This window comes from Dermochelys coriacea, chromosome 7 (genome assembly GCF_009764565.3).
Source record: "Dermochelys coriacea isolate rDerCor1 chromosome 7, rDerCor1.pri.v4, whole genome shotgun sequence".
In the NCBI taxonomy this organism is placed as follows: Eukaryota; Metazoa; Chordata; order Testudines; family Dermochelyidae; genus Dermochelys; species Dermochelys coriacea.
Genome location: NC_050074.1, coordinates 46,492,630 through 46,508,406, shown reverse-complemented (window position 1 = coordinate 46,508,406; position 15,777 = coordinate 46,492,630). Strand labels below are relative to the sequence as shown.

The 15,777-nt window shown below is 51.0% G+C and overlaps 1 protein-coding gene across 1 annotated transcript in view; it reads right to left on the bottom strand.

Moving 5' to 3' along the window:
- TEX264 (testis expressed 264, ER-phagy receptor) overlaps positions 1-15,777 on the bottom strand; it is a 139,910-nt gene that overhangs the window by 101,832 nt on the left and 22,301 nt on the right. The window contains 1 exon segment of the mRNA XM_038410426.2: positions 9,521-9,742. Within this exon segment, the coding sequence (XP_038266354.1) occupies positions 9,521-9,742 (222 nt within the window).

The window sequence follows — 15,777 nt, the reverse complement described above, 5'->3', positions numbered from 1 at the left end:
CCCACCCTAGAGGCGGCCGTGCTTCAGTGGGTGCCCAGGGACCGAGCCAGGCATTGTCACTCCTTGGAGGCATCTTCCACTGGAATGATGGGAATGGGGGCTGCTGTGATCACACCCAGGACTGCACTGACAGCTCTAAGCCATCGTATCTGCAAGAGGGATGCAGTCCCAGCATGCCACATTATTGGGTATTTGCAAGCTTTCTGCTGATTCCCAGGCAAATCCGAGCACTGACCAACTCAACATGGCCTCTCAGCTGAACTAGACGTGGCCTCGCCAGGGAAGGGGAAGCTATGAGGAGAGGGGCCTCCATCTCTCTTCCCCTTGCTGCCTGGGCTCCCTCCCTGCTTTCACCAGTTCCACTTTGCAATCTCTGCCTTAGTTCTTCTTTCATCCCTGGATATGGCTTCAGCGTGGGAGCCTGGACTCATCCCCACCCATTCCTATCCTCTCACACTCTTCGCCCCCTCGAGTCCTCTCATCCACCGTCACCACCTCCGCTCCTGCATGCTGCCTCACCATGACCCAGGAACCCCCAGCTCAAGGGGTGCACAGGACTTTACAGGGATCCCTCGGGTCAAAAGTGGCAGGGGAGGTCTCTATCGAGAGCCAGTAGCCGGTTGTCATAATCACTGGGAAATGGACTTACGGGTCACACTGAAGACATTCTGTATCTATCCTGATAATTATGTTCTTAAGCCCTAGGAGTTGAGGCAGGTCACCAGAAAGTGACACACCTCGGAGATGTTCCATTCAGGCAAGAGATAACAGACACCTATCTCCCTGTCGGGCCATTTATTTATTGCAGATCTAGCTGCATACTGAGCCAGGTACAAATTAAGACACTGCAAAATATACGGGAGAGGAAATCGACAGGGTGAAACAAACAGCAGGGGTGTGTGTCCTGTTTAGGACCAGTTTTCAGAGTAGCAGTCATGTTAGTCTGTATTCGCAAAAAGAAAAGGAGTACTTGTGGCACATTAGAGACTAACAAATTTATTTGAGCATAAGCTTTCGTGATCTACAGCTCACTTCATCGGATGCATTTGGTGGAAAATACAGTGGGGAGATTTATATACACAGAGAACATGAAACAATGGGTCTTATCATACACACTGTAAGGAGAGTGATCACTTAAGATAAGCTATTACCAGCGGGGGAGTGGGGGAGGGGGGAGAAAACCTTTAGTAGTGATAATCAAGGTGGGCCATTTCCAGCAGTTGACAAGAATGTCTGAGGAACGGGGTGGGGGGGGAGAGAGAAATAACATGGGGAAATAGTTTTACTTTGTGTAATGACCCATCCACTCCCAGTCTCTATTCAAGCCTAAGTTAATTGTATCCAGTTTGAAAATTAATTCCAATTCAGAAGTCTCTCATTGGAGTTCGTTTCTGAAGTTTTTTTGTTGAAGAATAGCCACTCTTAGGTCTGTAATCGAGTGACCAGAGAGATTGAAGTGTTCTCTGACTGGTTTTTGAATGTTATAATTCTTGACGTCTGATTTGTGTCCATTTATTCTTTTACGTAGAGACTGTCCAGTTTGACCAATGTACATAGCAGAGGGGCATTGCTGGCACATGATGGCATATATCACATTGGTAGATGTGCAGGTGAACGAGCCTCTGATAGTGTGGCTGATGTGATTAGGCCCTATGATGGTGTCCCCTGAATAAATATGTGGACACAGTTGGCAATGGGCTTTGTTGCAAGGACAGGTTCCTGGGTTAGTGGTTCTGTTGTGTGGTTGCTGGTGAGTATTTGCTTCAGGTTGGGGGGCTGTCTGTAAGCAGGGACTGGCCTGTCTCCCAAGATCTGTGAGAGTGATGGGTCGTCCTTCAGGATAGGTTGTAGATCCTTGATGATGCGTTGGAGAGGTTTTAGTTGGGGGCTGAAGGTGATGGCTAGTGGCGTTCCGTTATTTTCTTTGTTGGGCCTGTCCTGTAGTAGGTGACTTCTGGTACTCTTCTGGCTCTGTCAATCTGTTTCTTCACTTCAGCAGGTGAGTATTGTAATTGTAAGAATGCTTGATAGAGATCTTGTAGGTGTTTGTCTCTGTCTGAGGGGTTGGAGCAAATGCGGTTATATTGTAGAGCTTGGCTGTAGACAATGGATCGTGAGGTATGATCTGGCTGAAAGCTGGAGGCATGTAGGTAGGTAGGAATAAATATCAGTAGGTTTCCGGTACAGGGTGGTGTTTATGTGACCATCGTTTATTAGTACCATAGTGTCCAGGAAGTGGATCTCTTGTGTGGACTGGTCCAGGCTGAGGTTGATGGTGGGATGGAAATTGTTGAAATCATGGTGGAATTCCTCAAGGGCTTCTTTTCCATGGTTCCAGATGATGAAGATGTCATCAATGTAGCGCAAGTAGAGTAGGGGCATTAGGGGACAAGAGCTGAGGAAGCGTTGTTCTAAGTCATCCATAATAATGTTGGAATACTGTGGGGCCATGCAGGTACCCATCGCAGTGCCGCTGATTTGAAAGTATATATTGTCCCCAAATGTGAAATAGTTATGGGTGAGGACAAAGTCACAAAGTTCAGCCACCAGGTTAGCCGTGACATTATCCGGGATACCGTTCCTGACGGCTTGTAGTCCATTTTGTGTGGAATGTTGGCGTAGAGGGCTTCTACATCTATAGTGGGCAGGATGGTGTTTTCAGGAAGATCACCGATGGATTGTAGTTTCCTCAGGAAGTCAGTGGTGTCTCGAAGATAGCTGGGAGTGCTGGTAGTTGGTAGCATAGGGCCTGAGGAGGGAGTCTACATATCCAGACAATCCTGCTGTCAGGGTGCCAATGTCTGAGATGAAGGAGCATCCAGGATTTCCAGGTTTATGGATCTTGGGTAGCAGATAGAATACCCCAGGTCGGGGTTCCAGGGGTGTGTCTGTGCGGATTTGTTCTTGTGCTTTTTCAGGGAGTTTCTTGAGCAAATGCTGTAGTTTCTTTTGGTAACCCTCAGTGGGATCAGAGGGTAATGGCTTGTAGAAAGTGGTGTTGGAGAGCTGCCTAGTAGCCTCTTGTTCATATTCCGACCTATACATGATGACGACAGGACCAAGGACTGTTCGTGTCTGTCTTGGAGTGCAAAGTAATACACTGAATCCTTGACTTACGAAAGGAGGGTCACAGCCAGCCTGGCTGTAAAGCGTTGCAAGGATTTGGGGTGAACACCACTCTACAAGACATGGGAATAGCTAGGCTGTAGAATGCGTGTTGTGATTTTATTTTATATGTAACTGTCTGTCTCCACCACTTCTACTTGCTCTGACTTGAACCTCTCTGCTTTGATAAATGAACTGACACTTGATTTCACTATAAGCACATCTCAGCAGAGGGGTGATCTGAGGGGGCATTCCACGGAGGGGCGATCTGAGAGGGAACTGGTACACTGGGCTATACCATTTCTTTGGAAACAGTGAACCCTTGAACACTGCGAATGTCCAGTTGAGCAGGGGCTTGACACTCCAGGGCAGAGGTCCCCAAACTGTGGGGCATGCCCCACTAGGGGGGACAGAGGAACCTTCGGGGGAGACGATGCAGTAGGGCCCGGGCCAGCCACCACAGGACCTTGAGAGGGAGTGCCACCCAGCCCCTTCCCATCCCCAGCTTTGCTCCGGTCCCGTCCAAAGTCACGCCCCTAGCTCCCAGTCTCGCCCCCAGACTTGGCTCCATTCCCAGCCCAGGGCCAAGGCTGGGGGCATGGCTGGGAGCAGAGCTGCACCTGGCCGTGGGCCGGGCTGCTGGCCCCCACCACAGCCAGCTATGGCTCTGCTCCCTCCCCCACCGCAGCTCCAGCCCCTCTCCCAGTCCCAGACCCACCCCATCTGTGGCCCCCTTACCCCTGTCCACAGTAGCGGTCCCGCTCCCAGCCCCGGGGGCAGGGGGGCATAGACAGCAGTAAGGGGGGCATGACTCTCAAAAGTTTGGGGACCACTGCTCCAGGGAGATGCTCAGGGGTCTCGAGGGTTGGGATGTGCCAACTGCCCACCTGCAGAGTATTGCATGGCCGAGAAGGCTTGTGTTGTCCAGGGGGTTGGGGAGCTGACCCACGGCAAGCTCAGACAAGAATTCCTCAACCTAAGGGCGAGGGGCCTCCCAGCCCTGGGCACTCCCAGGAAGCCTCACACTCACTACGGCTGGCACCTGCGTTCCTCACTTCTCCTGCCTCCCACTCTCTCCATCAGTCCCACTCCCCTCCCCTCCCGCTTCCCTCAGTCTCTTTGGCTCCACCTCGTCTCTCTCCCATCTCCCACCCCTCCTCCTTCTCATTACTGGACTACTAAATTGGCCTCCCCTCTGAAGGGCTCCGATCCGTTTGCACTAATGCATTCTCTCCCGAAAGCCAGTGGAGGCTGTATTTCAGCCCTTTGATTCCTCTTCTCTCTGCTAATCCCATTCTCCGGCTCTGCAGCTACCGTGGGGACGGCGCAGCAGAGAGAGGGTCTCCTGCGCTCAGCACGCCTGCCCTCCGACTCTCATTAAAAGAATCTTTTCAAACCTGACATTGCCAAACCCTCTCGCCCGTGCCTCAGGCTCTTCAAGGAAAGGAGTGGGCTGGGGGGGGCTGGGAGCTCTTTGGAGAAGCTGTCTCCGTGGCAACACAAATTCCCCTCAGAAATCGTGCACAGGTCACCTGTTTGCATGAAAGTTTCTCTCTTGATTTTTTCCTCCCTGCCTCGCCAACAGGTGTCGGGGGAGCAGATGCCACTGAAGTGCCAGTGTTGGCATGCCTCCAATTTCAGGGGAAGCGCCTGGGGGAACTCTGACTTCCCCCAGCCTCCAAAGCCCACAGACACCTCCTTCAGCTTGGGAAAGGGAATAAAGTGAGGGGGCTCGCCATACTGGGGAGGGCGAAGGCAAGAGCCTGACATCTCTGAAGGCTCAGGAGCGAACCTGAGTGAGGTGACAAGCAAAAAGGAGCTGAATGGTGACAAGCCAGCTTCCTAGTCCCTGTTCACATCAAACCACCACACAGTTTACAAGGACAGCAGGCTCTGCTCAACACAAGCCCCAGGGCTGCAGTTCAGGACTGAGGGGCACTGGCAGGGGGGGATCAGCGCTGAAATAGCAGGGTGGGGGCTGCAAGCCAGGACTGATGGGCACTGGCAGAGCTTTGGGGAACCTAGGGCTGGAACAGCAAGGCGCTACAGGTCAGGATCAAGGTGCATTGACAGGGATGCGTGAGGGTCCCAGGGTTGTGGGAAGCCCAGGACTGGAATAGGAGGGGCCACAAGTCAGGATGAAGAGACACTGGCACAGTCAGAACTGAAATAGTAGGGGCTGGGGAGTTCTGCAAGTTGGAAGTCACAGGCATTGACACAACTGCCTAAAGAAGCTATCAGAGTTTTCGCGTATACCATGCCTGGGTCTAGCCAGTGTTACAGTCGCAGAGCCCTCGCCCATGAGTGCGGAAACAGTTAACAAGACTGGAGGAGATTTTAGAACTCCTAGCACCACATCCTCCTAGGGCACTACCAGCATAAGACCCTGCCACTGTAACCATTTCTCAGTCTCACTGGCATGGGGGCATCCAGGCAGCAGAGGTTCATCGTAAGTCACAGCTCAGAAGTAAATGCTGGGGAGTTAGGGGGAGAGGAGGGGATCTTGCTGAGGTTCACCAAGTGCAAAAAATCTGGGCTCACCAGCAGAAAGCGATGAATAGGTGTGGCAGTTACTGGGAGAGGATTCACAGCAAAGCACCACACATCTGCTTTATCCTGAGATGTACCGAGGGCCAACGAATCCCCTTATGTTCCCCACCCCAGCCCTCCACCTTCTGCCTAGGGGCTTGAACAGGAGAGTGGGAGTCAGGACTCCTGGGTTCTATTCCTACCTCTGCCACTGTAAACTTGGCCTCAGATCCCCCCACCCCCATCAGCATACCAAGGATAATGGTGGGTATATGCTTTTAGAAGGTTGGGCTTCTAGACAGTGCTTAGAGATCTACAGGTGAAAAGTGCCACATACGACCTAAATACTTGCTGCTCCAAACTGGGGGTGGAACAGACTCAGGCTGATCTTAGATTCTCCTACAAACGAAGCAGGGTTTGATCCTGGCCAATGGCTCATGATCAGGTGCCAGGACAACCCCCAATGTGACCTGCCTCTCCAGTTCTCCAAGAGACAAAGACCGATTCCCATCCCTGATAGTCCCGGAGTAGGGAACTGAGACACAAAACCCATCTCAGCTACCGCTCCCAGCTTCAGATCCTGACAGGGACACGCTCCGGTGGCACTAAGAGCACACATGAGCTGTGAGAAATTTGCCTGAACACAGCCAGTCCTGCCTTGCCGATTCAAAGGTGACAGTTTTAGTCTAGGATGAGCTCCTATTCTCCATTCGCTTTGAATGCCCAAGATCCCTAGATGTTGGATTTTTTTTAAACAGAAAGGCAGCTCTCATTATAAAGCTGCCAGGTGTTCCCAGCACAATCTGTGGCTCTCTTTTTAGCTCTAATGATTTTATCTCTTGTGTGACAGATGCGCTCTCCAGGACCTTTCCTGGAGCAAGAAAACGTCATCTCTGCACCACAAAGCACTGTTTCTACAAACCTGATGCTCTCTGAGCCACCCCCCCCCTTGTTATCTCGACAACCTGCCCCAGGGCTGGCAGAGTCATTCAGGGGAACTGTCTCATGGTACAGTCCCATGGCACTGCTACCCCCGGCCCCAAGTAACCCACCTCCTACCCTGTTAAGTGCAGCCCAGGTGGGCATTTCCAACAGCAGCTACCAAGAAGGCAGAGCTACAAGAACCGGAAAAGAGCAGAGAATTGGGAATGGCACAGGTGTTCTCTTCTCCTGATTCCCTGCCACCCTCCAGAGCCATTTCTTCAGGGCCTGAATAGTGCACCCCCTGCTCGCCCCCCCGGAATCTGCCCAAGGACAGAAGAGAAAAGGCTGGTTCTCATGACCCACTGGGTACACACTTTCTGGGGCAGCATACTGCAGCACAAAGTAGGAGGAAGATATTTCTGTTTCCCACAGGGCTGGGATTCACGCCAGGAATGGGAGGTTTATAAATAGTTGCTTCCATATGAACGGATGAAAATGTCGGCATTCGATGGGTAGGTGCTACAGCAAGGCAAGTGTGCTGGCCTCTCCCCCCTCCGGACCCAGCTTCAAACCCCGGTGCAGGCCCTCCATGTTCAAAGGAGGCTGGTGCTTCCCTTGGCATCTCCATTTGTCCACATCACTAAGCCACCAACGTAATTAGCCACAACAGACCATCTCTGTTCGAGAGGGGCCTGTACCCTGGCGGAGTCCACACCCTGTATATATACACACTAGGGATAATCTCAACTCACCCCTCCTGGGGTATGCCTCCATTATTGCGTTAAATAACAAAACAAAACTCAGCCTAAGTTTCTCTCCCAGCTTGGGTGTTCCTGGGGGCTTCTGGGCAGGGCCCCTACCAGCCCAGACCCCAGTTCTCTCTCCAACACACACATCCTTTTATATACCTTGATTGGACTTAAGGTGGCCCAAGAGGTCTAGCAGCCAGCGAGAGTCAGCAGAATAGCCCTGCATTTACCTGCAGGGTCCTACCACCTCACTACATATCCCGAGATGAAATAGCTAGGAAGGTGCAGGTCAAAGTTGAGATGCCACAGGAACGGAAGAGAGGGGGTGCTGCAAATCGGGACTGAGACGCAGCCCCAGAGCTATGGGCGTGAACTCTTGGATGTTTCAGAGTAGCAGCCGTGTTAGCCTGTATTCGCAAAAAGAAAAGGAGTACTTGTGGCACCTTAGAGACTAACAAATTTATTAGAGCATAAGCTTTCGTGAGCTACAGCTCACTTCATCGGATGCATTTGGTGGAAAATACAGTGGGGTGATCTATATACACACACAGAGAACATGAAACAATGGGTTTTATCATACACACTGTAAGGAGAAAGAAAAGGAGTACTTGTGGCACCTTAGAGACTAACAAATTTATTTCATTCCATGAAGGAATGCATCCGATGAAGTGAGCTGTAGCTCACGAAAGCTTATGCTCAAATAAATTTCTTAATCTCTAAGGTGCCACAAGTACTCCTTCACTCTTGCATGGAATCACTCTGTTTCTAGCCAGTCCTATTGGTGAACACAGCCCATTCAAAACTAAATTTCTGAATGTTTCCACTCTGCAGACTCAGAGTCCCAGGGGCCTGCACTCAAGTCTCAGCCTACCCTGCAGAGCTCTACTTCCTGAAAACATTTTCCTTGCCAGGTGCAATGTCCCTCTCCTAGGGCGCAGATCTACGCAGCTCTGCTCCCATGTCTGAGATGGGTGCTCCCTGGATGGGGGAATGCTGGAACCCAGAGGAGTCAAAAACTGCAAGGGAGCAGCCTGCAGTGGAACCCGCCCACTGAAAGGAACAGCCTTGGCAAAGTGAAGAGAGGGGAAGAGTCTTCAGCTGACAGCTAAAAGGAGGCTTTAGTGGAGGAAGTGTAGAACTTGGATAGAAAAGGAGGATGAAGATGGAGCTTCAGGTGGGGAGATTTGACAATACAGCTTGGCAGGGAGATATGAAAGAAAATGTAATGGAGCAGGAAACGCCCAGAAGACCTGGGATAAAGGGATACACACACACCCATATCCAGCACACCACCCTAACCCAGGAGGCTGTAGTAAGAAGAACATAAGAACGGCCATACTGGGTCAGACCAATGGTCCATCAAACCCAGTATCCTGTCTATTGACAGTGGCCAATGGCAGGTCCTTCAGAGGGAATGAACAGAATAGGACAATTATTGAGTGATCCATCCCGTCATCCACTCCCAGCTTCTGGCAATCAGAGGCCAGGGACACCCAGAGCCTGGGATTGCATCCCTGCCCATCCTGGCTAAACAGTCATAGTGTTCTCCATAGTGACAACCACCTTCCAGAGAAAGAATGAGCTAAAACTAAAATAATTCCACAAACGACATTCTGGGGATTATTGGTTTATAGTGCCCTGTCACATATACACACAGAGCAGGGCACACCCAGATTGGAGAAATATTTCTAGTACACTCTAAGCCAAAGTACTCATTAAACCCTAAACCAGCTAGAGATTGCTACCTAGCCCACTGGAGTAACGAGATTTGATCTGCAGCTACCTCCACTGCAGGGGAAGGAGGGAATTGAAATGGAGAGGCACATGCATAGGTCTAGTTATGAAACACGGAACCACCACTTACCTGCTAGACTCCTAACCACAAGGCAGTGCTTTTAGCAGGAAACCAACTAATCAATACGTCTGAATGGGGAGAAGACCAATAAATTATTACAAGATGGCTGTTGTAGATACAATAGGTTAACAGCAAGAGAGGACATGAGGCCAGGTGAGTGAATGGGAGGAATTTATTATGGGTAAATTACCAGCTGCATCCACAACAGCCAATGGCAGGTGAGGCTCTGAGGCCACGTGACCAAATAGGAGGAATTTACCAGAAGATAACTCACTGCATCCACAACACCCAATGGCAGGAGTGGGCATTTATTGGTGTGCTATGAATCTGACACATTCTGCACCCAATGGTCGCTCACCTTGATGTAAGTGTTGAGGGCCGGGTGGACACGGTTCACCGCCAGCTGGATGGAGAAAGGTGTGGTGAATGGGAAGGTTGCCATGACCACGTGACTGGGAGCCGGAAAGGAGAAGATCTTGAAGCCAAACTTCTGGAAGAGTCGGATCAGCTCCTCTGACGGCTTCTCCTCCCCCTCACTCAGGATGCAGCCCACAATGTAGCGGCATTTCTCAGATGGCACCTAAAGAAATGAACGAACGACAGCTGGCATCAGGGGAAAAAGAAGGCTGAGAAGGGTCCAGGCTAAGATTTTAATAAGGTTCCACATCCACCTGCTAGGGACAGGTAGGTGCCCTGGAAACTCCACAGCCTGGTACTGGAGTCACCCCCACAGGACAGGAATAACACACCTAGAGGAATTTAGGGGTCAGCTGCCTGGGACGCTCCAAAACCCTGCATGTTGGCAAGCTGCACCCTTAAGAGCAGGGTGAGGACAAAGCTGGTCAGCTGATGTAACTGCCAATGAATTTGACCCACAAACAATAATCTATTATCAAATAAGGAAGAAGAAAACACAGACAAATAGTAGGGAATGTGCATTATTTTTATGTAAATGTATGCAAAATAGATGCAAATGAGTCAGAAATTCAGCCCTCAGTTGGGTAAAGGTGGGAAACACTGAGAACGTGTCCCTGTGGAGCTGGGCCAATTAGAAGATACAGTTTATTGTTTTTGTGTCTGCTCCGGGAAGTGGATAACCTGTGAGTCAGCTTCCCCCCACCCCACACTTCACAAACACAGACAAAGGAATGTCTGACACCTTGTGCCAGGGGAGCAGGATCCCCATTTCACAAATGGGGAAAACAAGGCCAAGAGTGAGAGTGACTGACTCCCCAGCAACCCAGAGAGCGAGTGTCAGAGTCAGAATCAGAACTCAGGAGAGCCCTGCTACTGGTCCTATGTCAGACCACGTTACTCTCTCCGAATATGGAATAGGATTGCAGCTCTACCTCTTGTCGAAAGCAGAGGGCTCAGAATTAAGTGGTCCTATGTCAGACCACGTTACTCTCTCCGAATATGGAATAGGATTGCAGCCCTACCTCTTGTCAAAAGCAGAGGACTCAGAATTAAGAGGCCTGAATTCTATTCCCAGTGCTACCAATGACTCCTCAGCAAGTCACTTAGCTGTTCCGTGCCTCAGTTTCCCCCTTTTACTGCCCGCCCTTCTTGTGAACCTTAATGCCTGTAGAGTGCTTTGAGATGTTTGGAGGGAAAGCAACAGAGATGAGCAGAATATGAATGTTAAAGTCTCTTCTCAACCCTCTGCAGTTGTGGGCAAGAGCCAGACAGACTCAGCTAGGACAGTATTAAAACAGGGCCAAATGAGGGAATGCTCCTTATCTAGCGATGCTGGCTATTCATGCTGATGTCAAAAAGTGAGCGGCAGCAGCAGGCAGCCCTCTCCTTCTCTGCTAGCCGAGGACCATACGCTGCATGCAGGCTTTTTAGAAATCTGCTGGCAGAATATTAAGCAAACCCCTGAAGTTCCCAGGGCTGCAGCCCAGAACCATCGCGGCCATCTCTGCTACATGCAGTGCCTTAGCAGGCCTACTTTATTTTACCCACTGGTTGGCATATTAAATCAGCCTCGCGGATGTGGGAAAAGGTATTTTCAGTACTTCCTAAACAGGTAAATCCAACACAAAGGGCAGGACATGTTACTTGCTCAGGGATGTTGGTCAGATAATGGGTTTAAGTGGCCAAGTAATGTCACTTGCACAAATTGGGCATTTGGTAGGGGGGCTTATAGTGATTCGGTCTCTAAATGGAACTAATTCAACTCACCATAAAGTGGACACTACTCCCAATGCAGTCAATTGGGTGTTCACCTTCTTATGACAGAAACGGATGGATGGAAGGGGTAGGAAGGCTTCCCAACGTGTGGAAAAACAACAAGCAGTTAAGGTATTCGCGATCGAGTCGCACTCGAGGGAACCAGACAAAACAAACCGTTTACTTCTGCCTTCGGTACTTTTCTGGCCCCTCATCACCATATCTAAGCACCTTCCAACCTGGATCGTATTTACCCTCCCCTCCTTACTGGGAGGAGGGCATTGAGGTGCAGAGAGGATCTGTGACTTGCACGCAGGAAGGCTGGTGGAGGCTTGGACTCCCGAGTCTCATGCTGTAATCACTGAACCAGCTTTCCTCTCTTCTGGGATCTTTCTACCACCCCCATAAAACTGCTCAGCAAACCTAGCTCACAACACGCCTGCTGGGGAAGCCAGGCCAGCCTAATCTTCCTCAGCCATGAGAACTGTGGCCACCGACAGAGGATTTAATGCAGGGCACATTGCAAAGCAGGGGAGGCGGGTCGAGGGGGGGAGTTATCAGAGCTGCAGGGGACTCCTAATACAATCATAACCTAGCCAGCCAAAGCTCTAGTTCTCCGCTAGATAAAGCAGGATCCCTGTAAAAGGGCTGCAGCCTGAGCCATACAGCAGCATCTTCAAAACAGGAACAGCCAACAGGGTTATTAGTCCTTCTCTGGACCCAGGGGAGATCGCTCTAGACCCACGCACGCCCATAGGCCACCCAGAGGACAGCCATCAAACTCCTTGGGCCCCATCTGAGAGACTCAAAAGCTTGCCTGTCCCACTCCCTCATCTGAACGAGTCCCAGCTGGAGGGAGTGGCTCAGTTGAGCAGAGTCCTGCTTGGAGCAGACTCCAGAAGAGGAAACCAGGGTGCTGGCTACTGGATGAGAGGGTCAATAGGGACCACCAGGCCAGTTGGGACACTGTGCCCTTCCCTGGTTGTCTTGCAATCTATGTGAAGTGAGCTGTAGGTCTCAGTCCAATCTCTCATGCGGAGGTGCCCACATCACACGAAAGCAACAGGCTAGCTAGCTAGCAGAGCTGGGTAGCAGTGGGGTGCCATCACCATAGCATCTCCACCCCGGCATGTATTTAAAAATAGAAACAATAATAATCTGCCTCTCTTGCTTCCTTTCCAACCTGTAGAAGAAATCACTTGAGTGTACGTGTATGTGTGTGTGTGCCTGTGCCCGTGTGTGCGCAGAACTCACTGAGGGGAAGCTCGGCCTCTGCAACGGGCTGTGCATTGAGCGTGATGATGCCCAGGCCCATTCTTATCTCATGCACAGGTTAGTCCCAAGGCAGAGGGCCAGTCCCCAGCAGAGTTCCACCTCCCATGCCATGAGCCTTGCCAGTTGGTCAGCAGGACCATTGTTCTGGCGGAACGCAGCCCGTTCTGGGAAGTCACTGTCATGGAGGTAGGGCTGATCACTGAGGTAGCCTGGGTCACTCCCCATAGATGGTTTGAACTGGACCTGAAATCAATTGGGGACGGGCACGGGGGCCAGGTGTTTGCAGCGACATGTAGGGCTAAGTAGCCAGGCTGCTGTGATTTGCACTCCCTGGAGCTTTTTCAGGGGTTGTGGCTTCATTTCTACCCACAAGAGTTGCACTCATTCGGCTTGGAAGTCACAAATGCATAGTTCACATGGTCAGGCCTGAATCCAATAGGAAGGGCTGAGTTTCCTGGCTCGTCACAGATGAAAGAGGGCATTCTTGCTGCCGTGATTATTTGATCATCCAATAGCACTGAGGGTCCAAAAGGACCCCAGGGCTGTGACCTACCTAACAAGCTGAGAGCAGATGCCCTTGAGACATTCTTCAGGAGGGTAATTCTCAAAGCACTTCCCTCTTCATACCAGCATCTCTTCAGTCTCTCCTAGGTACATCTATAGCCAGCTTCCTCTTCAGCCAGGAGCTGATTTCTGGTAGGGCCCTGAGAACACTGCGGGATTGCACTGTGTGTTGGACACTAAGGAATGCAGAACTGGGCATTATCTATGTTTGGTGGCAGTGGAACTGTCTATTGCAAGGGGTGTGGTGCTTTGCTCAGGAGACAGCGCTTTCTTGGGGGTTGGTCCAACACTGTGGAACAAACTCATTCCTCCAGTAATGAAGACCCTCTACTATGCTTCACTTCATGGCATGGCACGCTGCTCCTCCAAAAACTTCCAACAGCATCCCTGTCATACATTACATTATTTTTAAAAAACACAACTACCCCTTACACACACAGTTTATCCTTGGAGAGGAGAAGACAGAAAGACAAACCATGCACAACCGATGGCAACCATGTCTCTCAATGCACTTCTGGCACGCACTTAGATACAGCACTGATGAGGGCCTGCACAGGGTCTCTCACCACACTGGCACCTCCTGCTAGCCATTTCAGGAATTAGCTCTGGTCAGCAGGTGTGCCCTCTGGCGGTGGCGGCTCTCTCCTGCTCATCTCTGCCTGCAGACCCACTGCAGTTCCAGTCGCACTGCCTCTGCTTCCTGGCACAGCCCTCCGGCTGTGTCACAATCCGGGTTCCCCCCTTCCAGTGGATTCCTTCCGCAACAGTCTAGCACTTCTTGCAGCAGCTTGGTAGTCCATAGCCTGGCCGCTTCATCAGTGGTAAGTTGGGGGGGAAGAGTGTCCCAGCCCAGGGACTCTGTAAACAACAGCTTCCTGCTGCCTCTTTCTTTTTTCACCAGTCTGTCTCAATTCCCTGGGCCACTTCCCCACAGCCTCAGCACCTTCGGCTCCTGTTTTCTGGCTCCTTCCCCATCTTCCCAGGGCCTCGGGCCTACAAGCCCTAGCAGTCCTGTTCATGGTGCTAGTCTCTGCAGCCCTCTAGGAAGCCGGTCCCCTCCCTTGGGCTTCCTGCAGCAGACCGTTTGCTCTGGCCTGCAGCTTCCTTTTATATGGCCGGCAAGGTCCTGATTGGCTGGTCTAGCTGCCACCCTAATTTGCTGTACCACTACCCTAATTGGCTGTTTCCTTCCAGCCCTCCAAACTGGGGTTTTAACCCTATCAGGGCAAGTACAGGGCAGACGCCCCACTACAGGAGCATATAAGTAACTGACTAGAACAGAATATGCCTCTAACCTCACAAAGGAATCCCAGAGGTTGGAGGTGAGCACTGTCTCTGAGGTCCTCTCAATCCTTGGCCTTTTTGCTGGAGCTGCCAAACACGAAGGCCAGATGGCTGCCACCACCAAGGTCCACTCCTGACAACGCTTGAATTCCAGAACGCACGTCAACAGAACTGAAGCTACCCAGAAGGCCAAGGAATAAAAGAATCGGTGAAGCACAGAACCGCTCCCTATCTACAGCTATTGGCACTCTGGTACCCAAGTTACCCCTCCCGTCCTGCTGTCCATGCTTCTCATCATGATTCTCAGATGACGTGCACTAGGAGAAACGGGAAGGAAGAAAATGTGAGCAGCAGTGGTGGAAAACATGGTCTGCTAGAGAGAGAGACTCAGTGGCAAGGAATTTTCTCAAACCATGAAGAAAGCAGAGCGACTGTTTTCCTTTTGTTAGAGAGGGAGCAAGTCATGCCACTAGAGCAGTGGTTTTCCACCTGTGTCTGTGGGTCCTGGAGTCCACAGACTATGGCTAAGAGGTCCGTGAAAGGTTGTCATTACCATAAAACAAGCTGTCCTCAAGCTGTGGTTTGTGGACCCCGGGTGTCTGCAGACTACATCTAAGATTTTCAAAGGGGTCCGCACCTCCATTCTAAATTTTTTCGGGCTCTGCAAATGAGGAAACGTTGAAAACCACTGCATTAGAGGGTTTCCAGCCCATTTCCACAAACCTGACTGCCTCCAAGCAATCCCAGAACATGACACCTCTCAGAACAAGGGGCTGTCAACTTAAAAAGAAGATCGCCATAGCCGGGACGTTCTCAGAGGCCAGAAAAACAGGAAGTCCCAAGCCCAGCACCCTCCTTCCAAGAATGCAGTCCATTTCAGATAAGGGAGGCACTAACTGCAAATCAGGGCCACCATCCGTGACCCTGGCCCCTCTTCTTCCTGGGTAGAGAGCACCTGGGTCGAGGCACAATGGTGGGTGAGGGACATGCACTGTTCTCAACTCCAACGATATTGTCTTCAGGAGAAGACTGCACTGTATTTGTCTACTTAAGAAGCTGCAATTCTCAAGGATTGGTGAATTCCCCCAAGTCCCCTTGCCTACATCTGGAGATCTGAGCCAGGAGGCCCCTTGAAGAACAATCTACTTAATCATTTTGGGGAAGTGGTTCCTAGAAGCTCATCAGTTTGAATCACTGTGTTGACAAATGGCTCTAGCACGCAGGGGGAGAAACAGGGTCCTCAAAGAGAGACAAGGTGGGGGGGAAAGACAAGTCCGACACTGCAGAAAGATGGGAGGCAGACAGTGTGCACGGATGGGG